Source organism: Vidua macroura, chromosome 24, assembly GCF_024509145.1.
Source record: "Vidua macroura isolate BioBank_ID:100142 chromosome 24, ASM2450914v1, whole genome shotgun sequence".
In the NCBI taxonomy this organism is placed as follows: domain Eukaryota; kingdom Metazoa; phylum Chordata; class Aves; order Passeriformes; family Viduidae; genus Vidua; species Vidua macroura.
In genome coordinates this window covers 5,656,253-5,670,754 of record NC_071594.1, presented here as the reverse complement: position 1 = coordinate 5,670,754, position 14,502 = coordinate 5,656,253, and the positions used below count along the sequence as shown (strand labels likewise).

Sequence of the window (14,502 nt, the reverse complement as noted above, 5' to 3'; positions counted from 1 at the left end):
GACCCCATGCCTGGGAATGCTGGAGCATCCCAACTGCCCCGTCTGAAGGCTCCTTTCCCTCCTGTGCAGCTCTTCCCACGAAGAGACCCCCGGCTCCCACCCGCTCTACGGCCACGGAGAGTGCAAGTGGCCTGGCTGCGAAACCCTCTGTGAGGACTTGGGGCAGTTTGTCAAGTAAGTGGCACCTTTTTGGGGGAGGATTTTCTGTCTCAGGCCGGGACAGAATGGAGCTGGTGGAGGGGAGGATCCTGGGCGTTGGTTCAGACATCCCAAAGTGTGTACCCTGAGCTAGGTGACCACATGGAGGAGAAAACACAGCAGGGGAGGGTGCTGGGCGTTGGTTCAGACATCCCAAAGTGTGTACCCTGAGCTAGGTGACCACATGGAGAAGGAGAAAACACAGCAGGGCTTGCTGCTGGTCTTGTCCCATCCTTGGAAATGTCCAAGGCCGGGCTGGCTTGGAGTGGAAGGTGACCCTGCCCATGGCAAAGGTGGGATGGGATGAGTTTTATGAGCACTTCCAAGCCTAACCATGGGATGAGTGAATGATGTGGGGGAGGCCAGAGCCCGGGCAGGCAGCAGCAGCAGGCGAGGGGGGCTGGCAGCCCTGCTGGGGGCGCGGGGGGAGGCAGCAGATGGCAGATGGCACCGCTGACACCGCTTGTGGGCTCCGGCGCTGACTGATTAACTCTGCTGTCGGAGAGCCCTCTGCTAGCGTCAGGGTCAAACAAATTGTTTTCACGCTTCGTCAGAGGTTTACTTAATTAGTTCATTTGCAATTAGATCTCTTTGTAGCCAGGATTTTTAGCAAAGACATCAGAAGGAGCTGACGGGCTCCTTCCCCCGCCTCCCCGGCTGTCTGCTCGGCGAGCACCGCGCTCCACAGCGGGCAGGTTTTGGGGTTTTCCAAACTCATCCTCTGTTCTCTGCCATCCTCTCAGGGCTGGCACTGGTGGGAACATCCCATGGACTGTGCCAAGCCACTAGAGGCCTTGCCCGGGAGGATGAGGAGGTGTGAAGGCAGCCAGGGGATGAGTGAAGGATGATTCAGCCTCCTGTGTCCTCCTTCCTCTGCCTCTGAGTCATGGGGTGAACCAGATAAGGCATCTCCTCCTGCCTGGCAGGGCATGTTGGAGTGGCACAGGGCAGATGAGCAAGCTCCAGCTTGGGAACTGGATCTGGAGTTGGCAGGGAATGCTCAGAGCTGGGTCAGGGGGCTGGCAGAGCTGGCACGAGGGCAGCCTCCCAGCAGCACTGCGGAAGGGTTTCCGTCCCCTCCTTGCCGACATGGGCACGTGTTGGGGTGTGGGACAGACAGACAGAAAACTTGCAGCTCCCAAAGGCCAAGCCCAGCTGGAGCCTGGAACCTGCCTTGGGTGTGGGCAGCAGCTTGGAGCCTCCTCTGGGCATCCCCTCCGTGGGGCAGCTCGGGTGGTCTGTGCTGGGCTGGGCGGGGGCAGCGTGGCCTTGGAGCCGTGGTTGGTAAGGGTGAGGGTCAGTGGGGAATGGCTCTGTTCCCACTTGGCTCCCGTAGCTTTTTTTCCCCTGGAGAAGCAGCCGTGCCCTGGCTGTGCCATGCAGGGAGAGGAGCAGGGCTGGGGCTCTGGGGGCTTTGCTCACGGATGGGTTTGGCAGCAGGGCCTGGTTCCCTGACTTGTCTGTGCACGCCGGGGCTGCAAGGCTCTCACAGGCAGCAGGGTGAGACTCCTGCCGTCCTCCAGAGCCAGCCTGGGGAGGCTGAGGCGCCTTCTCCTGGGGTGTCTCTGCCTTAGTCCTGGGGAACATCTGGCACACGGCCCCTGGGACCCCCCAGCATCACCTTTGGGGTGTTCCAAGGGTGGCGTTTGCCCAGAATCCCTCTCCAAACCATCCCGCTCCTCCAGTGAGGCCTCCCCGGGTTTGTGCCCACCCCAGCAAGGACACGGCCTGGCCTTGTGACATCCTCGGGGCTGGCTGTGTCCCCGGGCTGGTGCTTTGCTGGATTTGGGGGCGAGGTGATGCCAGGATGTCCCTGGCTCTGCAGCAAGTGACAACTCTGTCACCAGAAGCCCTTCCCCTCCCTGAGGAGGAGGGAGGGCAGCGAGGACCAAAGGTCCTGGTGCTTCCTAAAGAAATCACCTCAACAACACGAGGCAGGATGGGGAACAGCCTGGAAATGCCACCCTCTGCCCTCAGGGCTTTCCTCAGAGCGTGGAAGGCAACCTCCCATGGCTGCCTTTGTCCTGGGAACCTGCTCCTCAGGTCCTCCTGGCACCTCCTGCCAGCAGCCTGCTCCAGGAAGATCCACGGGCTTTCCCTCTGCCAGAGGTTGCTCCTAAACACCCTGGGGCTGCCTCGGGTAGGGCTGAGTGTCCTCCAGCCTGGGTTTGGGGTGCTGCCACAGCCTGGTCTGCTCAGTCACCTCCGTGCCTCAGTTTCCCTCGTGCTCACCCCGCTTTGGGCAGCGGTGCCGGAGCATCCCTGAGCAATTTGCAGGTCAGGGCTGATCCCAGGCGTGGCCCCAGTGGAGGGGCTGAGTTTTGGGCATGCCCAGGCCTAACCAAACCTCCGTGTTCTCCTCCCCAGACACCTCAACACAGAACATGCACTTGATGACCGAAGCACGGCCCAGTGTCGAGTCCAGATGCAAGTGGTACAGCAGCTGGAGATACAGGTGGGTGTCCCAGCCCAGCCCCCATGGACACAGGGACAAAAAGCCACCTCTTTGTCACCCTGTGCTTCAGCTGCTGCTCCCAGGAGAGGGAGACAGCGTTGGGGACTGTAACCACCCACCTGGGGACTCGTTTTAAACACCCTTCCCAAACAGGAATCCTGCATCCAGGTGGAAATCAAGCCCTCAAACCAGTTGCCCTCTCATCCCAAAGTGTCCCTGTGGGTAAAAGGAGATGCCACAGATGTGGAAGGCAGGAGGGTTTGTCCCTGCATGGGCTGTGCCACCTCCCTGGGAGCCACGGGGCTGCTTGGAAACCAGGCCACTTATTTAGGTGGCTGAGCGTGGTCTTTGGAGCCCAACTTTGGGGCTCTATTTTTGGCAAGGCAGTTCTTTAAATAGTGCTTTCCCCAGCCTCTCCGAGCCCCCAGCGTGCTCCGCATAATTCGGTTAATGGAGAAGGGAGGGGGGAGAAAAAGGGGGAGGAAATGGGGGGGGGGGCTGGAAAATGGGATGGGGCAGGGGGTGACCCCCGTGGTGGGACAGTGCCTGGGGCTGGCAGGGGCTCAGCGTGGTGTGTGGCTGTGTGTCACACCACAGGGGACACTGGCCCAGCGGGATGAGATGTGCACCCCCCCCACCCAGAATTAGGGGCCTTACAGGGGCTGTGGGATGGGGGGGACACAGCCAAAGCCGGGTGGACGTGGAGGCTGAGTCCTCCCGGGCCATCCCTGCCATCCATCCCGCTCCCCACGCCTCGCCAGAGCCAGGGGTTGAAAGCAATTACTGGGGCTTAAAGAGGGGAGGGAAAGGAAAAGGGGAGGAGGGAAAAAAAAAAAAAAAAAAAAAAAAAAAGCTGAAGGGCGAGAGCAGAGCTGTGTGTGCGGAGAGGAACCTGCCACGGAGCCACCAATTAGAAAGTTTGGAGCGAGGAGCTCCCGCTGTGCCGGCTGCATCACGAGGGGAGAGCTGTCAGCTCTAATGAGCGCCGCGGCAGCAGAAAGCAGCCGAGCTGCTCCGAACTTGCTGCAAACTCCGCTCTGCCTCCCGCTTTTAACCCCTTCCTCGCCTAGCTCTGCGAGGGGGCTTGGCTGGAGCGCGGGGGACTCCCCGAGCTTGAGGGGTCCCGGTGGAAAGGGAAGGTGACGGGAAGGGAGTGGGGTGTCAGATCCCATCGGCTCCGCCGGGCTCAAAATCTCTCCTGGTGCCACAGTGAATATTTCAGCCTTGTGCTCACTGCGGGGAGTAAACAGGCGGGGAGCAATTACAGCGATGTGGGAACACGGGGGGGATGGATGGACCGATGGACAGGGAGCTGCTGGGGAGCAGCAGGAGGGCAAGGGGGACGGGACAGGGACAGCAGGCACTGGCCACGGGGACAAGAGCACCCAGGGCTGTTGTGGGTGGCCCTGCTGGTGGGTGGCAGCCTGGGGGTTCCGGGAGTGGCTCTGTGGATCTTTCCCCCAGTGCACACACGGAGCTGGAGTGGCCCCTGTGCCCTCCATGGTGGGTGCAGCAGCCCCCACAGGCCACAGCCCCACTGGGGCTCTCAGGAGCCAGCATCGGGCAGGAGGTGGCACTTGCAGGGACACCCTGCGGGTTGCTGCCTGTCCAGACCAGGTCTGGGGGCTCGTGGCAGCTCCTCCAGGCCGTGGGCACCTCCGTGGTGACTTCGGCGCTGTGTGACCGTCCCTGTCCTGCTTCCTGCCTCCCCCAGCTGGCCAAGGAGAGCGAGCGTCTCCAAGCAATGATGGCCCATCTTCACATGAGACCTTCAGAGCCAAAGCCTTTCAGCCAGCCTGTAAGCGTGAGTCCCTTCCTGCCCTCTACGTCCCCTCCCTGATGGCTGCTGTCCCCTCCCTGCCCTGTGCACGGTCACCTGGGTGGGCTCTGTGGGATGGATGTGCCCTGGCCACCCTCTGGCAAATGCAGCTGCTCCACCAGCTCTGACATGGAGCGGGTGCATCCCCATCCCAAGGGTGCATCCCCATCCCAAGGGTGCATCCCCATCCCACGGGTTCATCCCCATCCCATGAATTCATCTCCATCCCACAAATGCACCCCGCTCCCATGAGTTAATTCCCATCCCATGGATTCATCCCCATCCCATGGGTTAATTCCCATCCCATGGGTTAATTCCCATCCCATGGGCCCATTCCCATCCCATGGATTCATCTCCATCCCACAAATTCACCCCCCTCCCATGAGTTAATTCCTGTCCCATGGGTCCATCCCCATCCCATTGCTTAATTCCCATCTCTTGGGTTAATTCCCATCCCATGGGTCCATCCCCATCCCATTGGTCAATTCTCATCCAATGGGTTAATTCCCCTCCCATGAGTTAATTCCCCTCCCATTGGTCAATTCCCATCCCATTGGTCAATTCCCATCCCATGGGTCCATCCCCATCCTGTAGATTCATCTCCATCCCACAAATTCACCCCCCTCCCATGAGTTAATTCCCATCCCATGGGTCCATCCCCATCCCATTGCTTAATTCCCATCTCTTGGGTTAATTCCCATCCCATGGGTCCATCCCCATCCCATTGGTCAATTCCCATCCCATGGGTCCATCCCCATCCCATGGGCCCATCCCCACTCCCTGCCTGCATCCCACCCTTTCCAAGCCCCTCAGGCACCCCCCTGCCGTCCCCTCCCCGCCTCCTTCGGAGCCGCCGCTGTCCCCGGGGCTCTCCCAGCCTTCCCAACCCCGTCCCTCCCTGCCTGTCCGTGCAGCTGAACCTGGTCTCCAGTGCCACCCTCTCCAAGAGCACTTCCGACACGTTTCCCGACGGTTTACCTCATCCCCCCACCTCGGCCACGGCGCCCATCACCCCCCTGCGGCAGGGCCCCTCCGTCATCAGCTCTTCCACTTTACACAACGTGGGGCCCATCCGCAGGAGGAACTCGGAGAAGTTCTGCACCCCAATCTCTTCAGGTGAGCTCCGGGCTGGGGCTCAGCGCCCTCGGGAGGGGCTCAGTGGGTCCTTTCACTCCAGCCCCCCCCTCCCCGTTTGTTGTCCCCCTGCAGAGCTTGCACAGAATCACGAGTTTTACAAAAACGCCGACGTCCGGCCGCCCTTCACGTACGCCTCGCTCATCCGGCAGGTGAGAGCCAGCTGTGCACCCCAAAACCCTCCCTCAGCCCTCCCCCACCTGCTGAACCCCATCTCTGCCCCTTGGGATTGGTGTCAAGCCCCACGAGTGACAGCCTTGTCCCTTCTCTGGCTGCCCAGGCCATCCTGGAGACCCCCGACAGGCAGCTAACGTTGAATGAAATCTATAACTGGTTCACGCGGATGTTCGCCTACTTCCGGAGGAACACGGCCACCTGGAAGGTGAGAGCAGCCCTGCCTGGCACCCTGGGCTCTCCCCGACACAGCCTGGGCTCACCCCATTTCCCCCAGGCTCACTCCAACCCACTCTGGGCTCAGCCCATCCCAGCTTAGCCTCACTCCACCCTATCCTGGCTCACCCCATTCCCCCCATGTCTCACCCCCTTTCCCCCATATCTTACCCCATTCCCCCCAGTGTCTCACCCCATTCCCCCCATGTCTCACCCCATTCCCCCATATCTCACCCCATTCCCCCCATGTCTCACCCCATTCCCATATCTCACCCCATTCTCCCCATATCTCACCCCATTCCCATATCTCACCCCATTCCCATGTCTCACCCCATTCCCCCCAGGCTCACCCCATTCCCATGTCTCACCCCATTCCCATGTCTCACCCCATTCCCCCCAGGCTCACCCCATTCCCATATCTCACCCCATTCCCATGTCTCACCCCATTCCCATGTCTCACCCCATTCCCCCCAGGCTCACCCCATCCCATCCCAGGCCTGGCTGCTGCAGGAGATGCTCCTGTGCTGAAGGACCAGTTCATTGCCCAGCTCTAAAATGGTGCAGGAAGTGATTTCAGGACCAAATCCCACTCTTTTGCCCCCCAAAACACCTCGCTGGGCTGTGGGGATGCATCATCCCCTGCAGTGGGACACAGCAAAGGGCTGTGGGGTAAAATCCAGGGATTTTCTGTGGAGAGCAAGGGCAGAGGCAGGAGAGAGGGACTGGAAATAGCAAATAAGGTTATTGATAACCTGGGGGCAGGTCACACTGCTGGTGGCTGGGAATGCAGAGAGGGATGAGAGGGGGTGGCAGGGGGACCATCAGCAGCCAAACCCCTCTGCCACCCCCCAAGCAGCCCATCAAGTGCCCCCCACCCCTCTCACAGGCAAAATATTTTGTCACTGAGGAGGTTTTGTCACCAGCCTGGAGTGAATTTTGGGGCAGCACATGAATGCTGGGGCTGCTCCCCCTTTGTTTTTTTTTAGAAATCAGAGCTGGGAAAAGCCATCTCAGAGGAGCAGGGGGTGTGGAAGGAGCAGTTCTGTGATTCTGTGATTCACTTCTTGCCTCAGCCAGGGAAGATTCATTTATTTATTGTTTCCTGCTGCACGTATTTACTGAGAGGCAGCTCAGCTCCCTCCTGCTCAGGGCAGCAAGGAGTGAAGTGGCAGAGGGAAACCTGCTAGTTTAAATAAAAATAATTAAAATCAGCAAGGTGCAAGTGAGCTGGAGCTTTTGGAGAGGCTTAAGGAGGAGGAATCCATTCTCCAGGAGCTCAGGGCCCCCGTGTGTCGCTGCTGCAGATCCAGGCTTTGCTTCCATGGGAAGCTTTTGGGTGGATATCAGGCATTTTGGCAAACCCCTGGAATGGGGACAGGGTGGCAGCAATGGGGCAGAGCCCTCTGTGGCCATCACTGCCCCTGAGGCCTCAGTTTCCCCCTCTGCAATGCGATAATGGCAGGTGAAAATGCCTTTTCCCTGCCTTTTTATTGCTGAAATAAATAAGTATTTTGGGGGTTTTTTTTGCAGTTTCCACTTACCTCATGTTAGCAAGGGCAGAGTCGGAGAAGGGCATCCCTCAGTTTTCTGCTTCCCTTTGTTTATTCTTTATTTTTTCCTGTTCTACCACCAAAAAGGGATGGCAGGGAATTAAAAAGAGCTGGTAGGGGGAGGCTAATTCCCTTCACAACTTGCAGTGCCCAAGGCCAGGCTTCTTCTGAAGGAGAGGGAGACACAGGAAAAAATAACCTATTTCCTCTCCTTCAAAACCACTTTTCTGGGGTTTTTCCCTCGTTTCCTGCAGCTTCCCCCTGGGATGGGCCAGGGGTGCTGGGGACCGAGGTGGGGAAGCCACGGGGAGACCCCAGCAGGGCCCAGGGAGTGGGTGGAGGGTGCAGAGCAAACATCATTAGAGGAGAGAGATGAGAAGCAAACAGAGCAGCTGGGCCTGGCTCTGAGCAAACACTGCCTGGAAACACAAAAGGCACCTCAGGCTGAGGCAGGGGACACGTCCCCTCTGCCCCCGGATCGGGGCTGGCCTGGGACCTCCTCTGTGACCTGGGAGCAGCACAGGGATGGGGCACGCCAGGCTCCAGGGATGCAGGATCACACCCTGCCCGCTGCCAGGGTTTGGTTTATTTTATTTTATTTTATTTTATTTTATTTTATTTTATTTTATTTTATTTTATTTTATATTTTATTTTATTTTATATTTTATTTTATTTTATATTTTATATTTTATTTTATATTATATTTTGTTTAGTATTATATTATATTATATTATATTATATTATATTATATTATATTATATTATATTATATTATATTATATATTTTATTTTATATATTGTTTAGTTTTATTTTATATTATATGGTTTGGTTTTTTTGGTTTTTTGTTTTATTTTATTTTATTTTATTTTATTTTATTTTATTTTATTTTATTTTATTTTATTTTATTTTATTTTATTTTATTTTATTTTATTTTATTTTATTTTATTTTATTTTAATCCCCACCTGAGCCTTTCCAGGCCCATCCCCGCCGGTCACTCAGAGCAGGGGATGTCACCAGGGCGAAAAGGGGACACTGTGGGCAGGGCAGGCTGTGGCTTTGCCACGCTCCTGGCTGCAGCCAGGGCTTTGTTTGGACAAAAGGAAGGAGGGGGTGGGAGCAGGAGCCGGCCTGGCAGGGAGGGGACAGGGGCTCACAGGGACAGGGGCTCACAGGGGACAGGGGCTCACAGGGGACAGGGGCTCACAGGACAGGGGCTCACAGGGGACAGGGGCTCACAGGGGACAGGGGCTCACAGGGACAGGGGCTCAGGGACACTGACAGGACCCGGCCCTGGGCTGAGGACAGAGTGGGGGGCGAGGGCTTGTCCTGCTCCCTGGGGTCCCTCGTGGAATTCCAGGTCCCTGGGATGTCTCTCTGCATCCCAACCCCCCTGTCTGGGTGATGCCACTGCAGTTTGGGGCAGAGTTTGCCAGGGCATGGCCCAAATGGAGCGTGTCCCTCTGGGGGACGGTGGCACAAGGCTGGGACACAGGGCCTGGCTTCAACCACACCGAGTGTCCCCCAAGGAGCTGGGCCAGCTGAATCGGGGTCCTGCTGTGGCCCAGGGGTTCCCCCCAAAATCCCATCAAGCAGCACTGGCTGGGCCTGGATCTCCCTCGCCAGGGACACCGGGAGATGCTTACAAAGTGTCCCCAAAGGGTGAGGGGAGCCTGTCCCTGCTGCGTGTCACCCTGGCACCATGGCAGGAGGGATGGATGGAAACATGGAGGGATGGATGATGGATGGATGGATGGATGGATGGATGGATGGATGGTGGATGGATGGATGGATGGATGATGGATGGATGGATGGATGGATGGATGGATGGATGGATGGTGGATGGATGGATGGATGGATGATGGATGGATGGATGGATGGATGGATGGATGGATGGAACCATGGATGGATTGATGGATGATGGATGGATGGATGATGGATGGATGATGGATGGATGGATGATGGATGGATGGATGGATGGATGGATGATGGATGATGGATGGATTGATGATGGATGGATGGATGGATGGATGGATGGATGGATGGATGGAGGGATGGATGATGGATGGATGGATGGATGGATGGATGGATGGATGGATGGATGATGGATGATGGATGGATGAGGGATGGATGGATGGATGATGGATGGATGATGGATGGATAGATGGATGATGGATGGATGGATGGATGGATGGATGCAGGGATGGATGAGGGATGATGGATGGATGATGGATTGATGGATGATGGATGATGGATGGATGGATGATGGATGGATGGATGGATGATGGATGGATGGATGGATGATGGATGGATGATGGATGGATGGATGCAGGGATGGATGAGGGATGGATGGATGGATGGATGGATGGATGGATGGATGGATGGAGGGATGGATTGATAGAGGAATGGGTGGATGGACAAATAGATGACAAGGGAAGAGCCCAGCATTGTTTTTCTCCTCAAATTCCAAGCCAAAGGGCCGACGCTGGTGCCATTTGCTGAGCTCTGGGCACTCTGGCACTCGAAGGCAGGGGGGGTGCTCAGTCCTTGTGTCTCCTTTTGCCTTGTTGTGCTGGCCAGGCTCCTTTGTTTATACAGCCCCCGTTCGACCTTTTAAATTGCTGTTAATGTTTTAGCGTAACGAATTAGTCTCTCATCACGAATCAGGACTCGAAATAAAAAAAAAAAGGGAGAGAAAAAAAAACCCCCTCCGAGGCCAACTTCCTGAAATTGGGGTCATTCTCATTTGCAAGGCAGAGAATCTGAGAACCTTAATGCAAGGAAATTTATTCAAAGGCAGAGCCCCGGCGTGATTAGGCCCTTTGTAATTATAGCTCGGAGAGATTCCACTCCAGCCTCCTGCCTCCCTCATGGATTAGCAAGTGAGTCGGAAAAATACACAGGATTTAATTAGAGGCAAATTAAAATTGGTAATGAAATAGGGGCAGTAGCAAATGGCAGGGAGTTGGAAGGGGAAAAGGGAGCTGGTATCTCTCGGGGCTGCGCTGTCTGCCTACGTGTGTGTCTCTTTATTTTACATTTAGAAATGTAAAGATGGTCGATGTAGAGAAGAAAGGGAGGGAAAGGACCAAAACGGGAGGGGAGGGGTGGGGGGAAAGAAAAAGGAAGGGAAAGAGGAGCTGGCTCTGCTGAGCATCACCAGAGCCGCAGTGGAGCTGGTGTCCCTTGTCCCACCCCGTCCCCACCTTCCTCAGCATCAGGCCGAGCTCCTCCAAGCGGGGCCGTGCCCCATGTGCAGTCTGGGGTCGTGACCACCCAGTGCCAGTGGGGTGAGGGAGCACCCAGGGGGGCTGCGGGGAGCGTTTGGGTGGCAGGACACCCCCAGGAGCTGTGGGGCCGGGCAGGGAGGAGGACGGCGAGGAAGAGGAGGGTCTGGCACTGAGAGCCGTGTGCCCGCAGAACGCCGTCCGCCACAACCTGAGCCTGCACAAGTGCTTCGTGCGCGTGGAGAACGTCAAGGGCGCCGTGTGGACCGTGGACGAGCACGAGTACCAAAAGCGAAGGCCACCAAAGATGACAGGGTGGGTGCTCCTTCCCCGCAGGACACAGCCCCAGAGCTGCCACCACCCCGGTCCCCAGGCCGGGAGTGCTCAGCCCTGCATCCCTCTGCTTTCTCTCTTCCTGCAGGAGTCCCACCTTAGTCAAAAATATGATTTCAGGACTCGGTTACGGAGCACTTAATGCAAGTTACCAGGTGAGGACCCAGCCCTGGCCGTGTCAGGGACACGGGGACACTCAACCCTCCACAGTCCTGTTCTCCACTGGGGTCTTGCTTCTCACCAGGAAATGAGGGACAAGGGGGACGGGTTCAAATTGAAGGAGGGGAAATTTAGGTTTGATATATGGAAATCATTCCCTGTGAGGGTGGGGAGGCCCTGGCACAGACTCCCAGAGCAGCTGTGGCTGTTCTGTCCCTGGGAGTGTCCAAGGCCAGGCTGGACAGGGCTTGGAACAACCTGGGATAGTGGAAGGTGTCCCTGCCCACGACAGGGGGGTGGGATGAGACGGGATTTAAGGACCTTCCAACCCCAATTCCATACCAATCCGTGCTCCCTGTCGCAGGCTGCGCTGGCAGAGAGCAGCTTCCCCCTGCTCAACAGCCCCACCATGATCAACACCAGCTCGGCCAGTGCCATGCTGCACGTGGGCCACGACGACGTCAGCAGCACCGTGGAGCAGGTCAACAGCAACGGCAGCAACAGCCCCCGCCTGTCCCCACAGCAGTACAGGTCAGCCTGGCCCTGGCAGGGGCACAGGGGGGCTCAGGGAGGCTGGCACACTGGGCACTGGCAGCTGTGTGGGTTCCTGTCACCAGGGTGAGGGGGTTTGGGCTCCCGTCCTCAGGGTGAGGGGGGTTCTGGAGCAAGAATTTCATGCACTCCCCGAGGCTGAAGGGCTCTCCCTCCCCACAGCCACCAGGAGCTGCTTGTGGGATCTCATCCTCAGGTTAGGGGGGTCTGGACCAAAAATCTCAGGGAGTTTTGGGTTATGAGATAGCTCCCCGAGGCTGAAGGCTCCCTCTCCCCACAGCCACCAGGAGCTGCTTGTGTTCTCAGAGCAAAGGTGGTTTTGGCTCCTGCTCCCAGGGTGAGGGGGGCTCTGGACCAAAAATTTCAGGGAGTTTTGGGTGGTGGCACCCACTCCCCGAGGACAAATGCTCCCCCTCCCCACAGTCACCCGGAGCTGCTTGTGGGCTCCCACTCTCAGGGCAAAGGGAGTTTTGGCTCCTGTCCCCAAGGCAAGGGGGCTCTGGACCAAATAATTCAGGGAGTTTTGGGTGATGGGATCAGCTCCCTGAGGCTGAAGGCTCCTCCTCCCCACAGCCACCGGGAGCTGCTTGTGGGCTCCTGTTCTGGGGTGAGGGGGATTTTGGCTCCCCTTCTCAGAGCTAGGAGGGTTTTGCCTGCCATCCCCACAGTGAGGGGGCTTCTGGACCAGAAACTTGGGGGGGGTTTGGGTGGTGGGACCCACTCCCCGAGGCTGAAGGCTCCCCTTCCCCACAGCCACCCCGTGCACGTGAAGGAGGAGCCAGCCGAGGCGGAGGACGACAGCAGACCCGTGTCGCTGATGGCCACCACCAACCAGAATGTGACGATCCCCGACGACAGGGACCTGGAGGAGGAGCTGCCGGTGGAAGACTTGTCCTAAGGACTCCTTCCTCCTCCCCCACCGAGGGGCAAACCCTTCCCACCCTCCTGGACGGAGACCAAGCGACGCTCCCACCTCCCCAAGGTGACCTTGGCGTTCCTTCAAGGCACTTCCACAAAGCAAAAGGTTTTCCTTGGGACAACGACGATGACAATGACGACGACACCAACCTGTTGCTGCTGGCGTGTCCCTCACGCTGCCACTGCCCGGGGACGGACTGGCCCCGCCACGACACGAGAAGCAAAACCCCAAGAGCCGGACTTTTCCTGCCCTCCTCCCTGGGTTAGTGACTGGTGGACGAGGATGGTAGGTTGGTTGTTCCTGTCCGAAATGGTCCCTCCTTCCTTCCTGCAGGGAAGGCACCTCCGTCCCCTCTTCCCCCGCGGTGCCCGAGCCCCGGGGAGCGATGGCAGGACCCCGCTGTCACCTCTGCGCCCCCCGGTGGGTTCTGCACTACGGAGGGATCGTGGACCCTGCCCACGTGCTGCCTCCACCCAGCTTTGGGGGAAGAAACAGCAGAAACGGGGCTGAATCCTCTGCCGGATGTGGGGTTTGTCACGGAGCTGGGATGGACACGAACCAGCGCGGTGGTGGGACAGTGTCCTCTTGTCACCTCTGCCTGGCAAGCAGAGCGGCCTCCCAGCTTGCCCACCCTCGCTGAGCCCCAGCTGGCGGGGGGCTGCTGGCCCCAGCAGTGCTGGCCATCCCCAGCAGTGCTGGCAGCCAGGACACAGCTCCCTCCTTCCTGCTGGACATCGGCCACAGCGGTGCCACCTCCCAGCCAGCAGGGATGGCCGCTGCTCCCTGTGCCTCCCATTCCACCCCCAAAGCTGGGCCAGGGGCTTGGTGGAGCAAAGGGGCAAGATCCCCACGGCTGAGCACCTGCAGGGGACCTGGGGGTCATCAGAGCTGGCCCTGGAGGATCCCTGTGGTGGCCAAATCTGGCCGTGGCCCCCGAGCCGAGCCTGCTGCTGGTGGTGGGGGGTGGGGGGGGGGGAAGGAAATTCTGCTTTTCATCTTTTCTTTTCCTCATCCTTTTGTTTGCGTCCAGATGGGAAGATACCAAAAGATTTCTAGAGACAGAAGGTCCGTAGTTCAGGTGAACAGATGGTATCCATGCCAAAAAAAAAAAAAAAAAAAAAAAAAAAACCACACACAAAAAAATTAATAATAACGAGAACAACACAACCAAACACCCCTCTTCTCCCTGCTCTTTCTTTCTGGGGTGGTGATGTGGGTACCCAGTGCCAGGCTCCTCCTGGGAGGCAGCGTGGCATTCCCAGTGTCCCATGGTGGCTTTGGGGAGCATCACCTCCCCCCAGGAGCATCCCCTTCCCTGGAATCATCCCCTTCCTGGGAATCCTCCCCTTCCCTGGCACAGCCAGGCTGGCTCTGGCTGTCCTGGCACCCACTGGGTCGTGGGGGATTTGCTGTGATGGACCTGGAGCTGCTCTGGTTTTTAGGGCCAGCTCTGGGCTCTCCAAAGTGACCCCAAGGTCTCCTCTGTCCCTCTCTGTCCCCGTTATCCTGGGATTTGACATTCCCGGGGGGTTGTGTCACCCTTGGCATCACGGGAGCCGCGTTTTGGGCTGAAAGTGCCACACCCAGAGCCGTGGGTCAGGGGGAGGTGTCACCTGTCCCCATGTGTCACCTCTGTGAGCCCCCCGAGGGGCCCCTGGCGCTGCGGGGTGAGCCTGGACTCCTCTCAGCCTTTGCCTTGCCCAGCGCATCCTCCATGCCCAGCTGGCTGCAGGGGCTGGGGGGGTCCCTGTGCCACCCCCGTGCCACC

The 14,502-nt window shown here is 57.9% G+C and overlaps 1 protein-coding gene across 5 annotated transcripts in view; it reads left to right on the top strand.

The window, feature by feature from the left end:
- Positions 1-13,854, top strand: part of FOXP4 (forkhead box P4) — a 56,880-nt gene extending 43,026 nt beyond the window's left edge. For 4 of the 5 annotated variants that reach the window (XM_053998351.1, XM_053998355.1, XM_053998353.1 and 1 more), the window contains 10 exons: positions 70-174; positions 2,566-2,653; positions 4,368-4,457; positions 5,387-5,588; positions 5,682-5,758; positions 5,887-5,988; positions 10,965-11,086; positions 11,193-11,259; positions 11,628-11,794; positions 12,569-13,854. In XM_053998351.1, coding sequence (XP_053854326.1) covers positions 70-174; positions 2,566-2,653; positions 4,368-4,457; positions 5,387-5,588; positions 5,682-5,758; positions 5,887-5,988; positions 10,965-11,086; positions 11,193-11,259; positions 11,628-11,794; positions 12,569-12,713 — 1,165 coding nt within the window. In that variant the 3' untranslated portion in view covers positions 12,714-13,854. The remainder of the gene's footprint in view (positions 1-69; positions 175-2,565; positions 2,654-4,367; positions 4,458-5,386; positions 5,589-5,681; positions 5,759-5,886; positions 5,989-10,964; positions 11,087-11,192; positions 11,260-11,627; positions 11,795-12,568) is intronic. The other variant, XM_053998352.1, reaches the window with a different exon arrangement.
- The last annotated feature ends 648 nt before the right edge of the window (positions 13,855-14,502 follow it).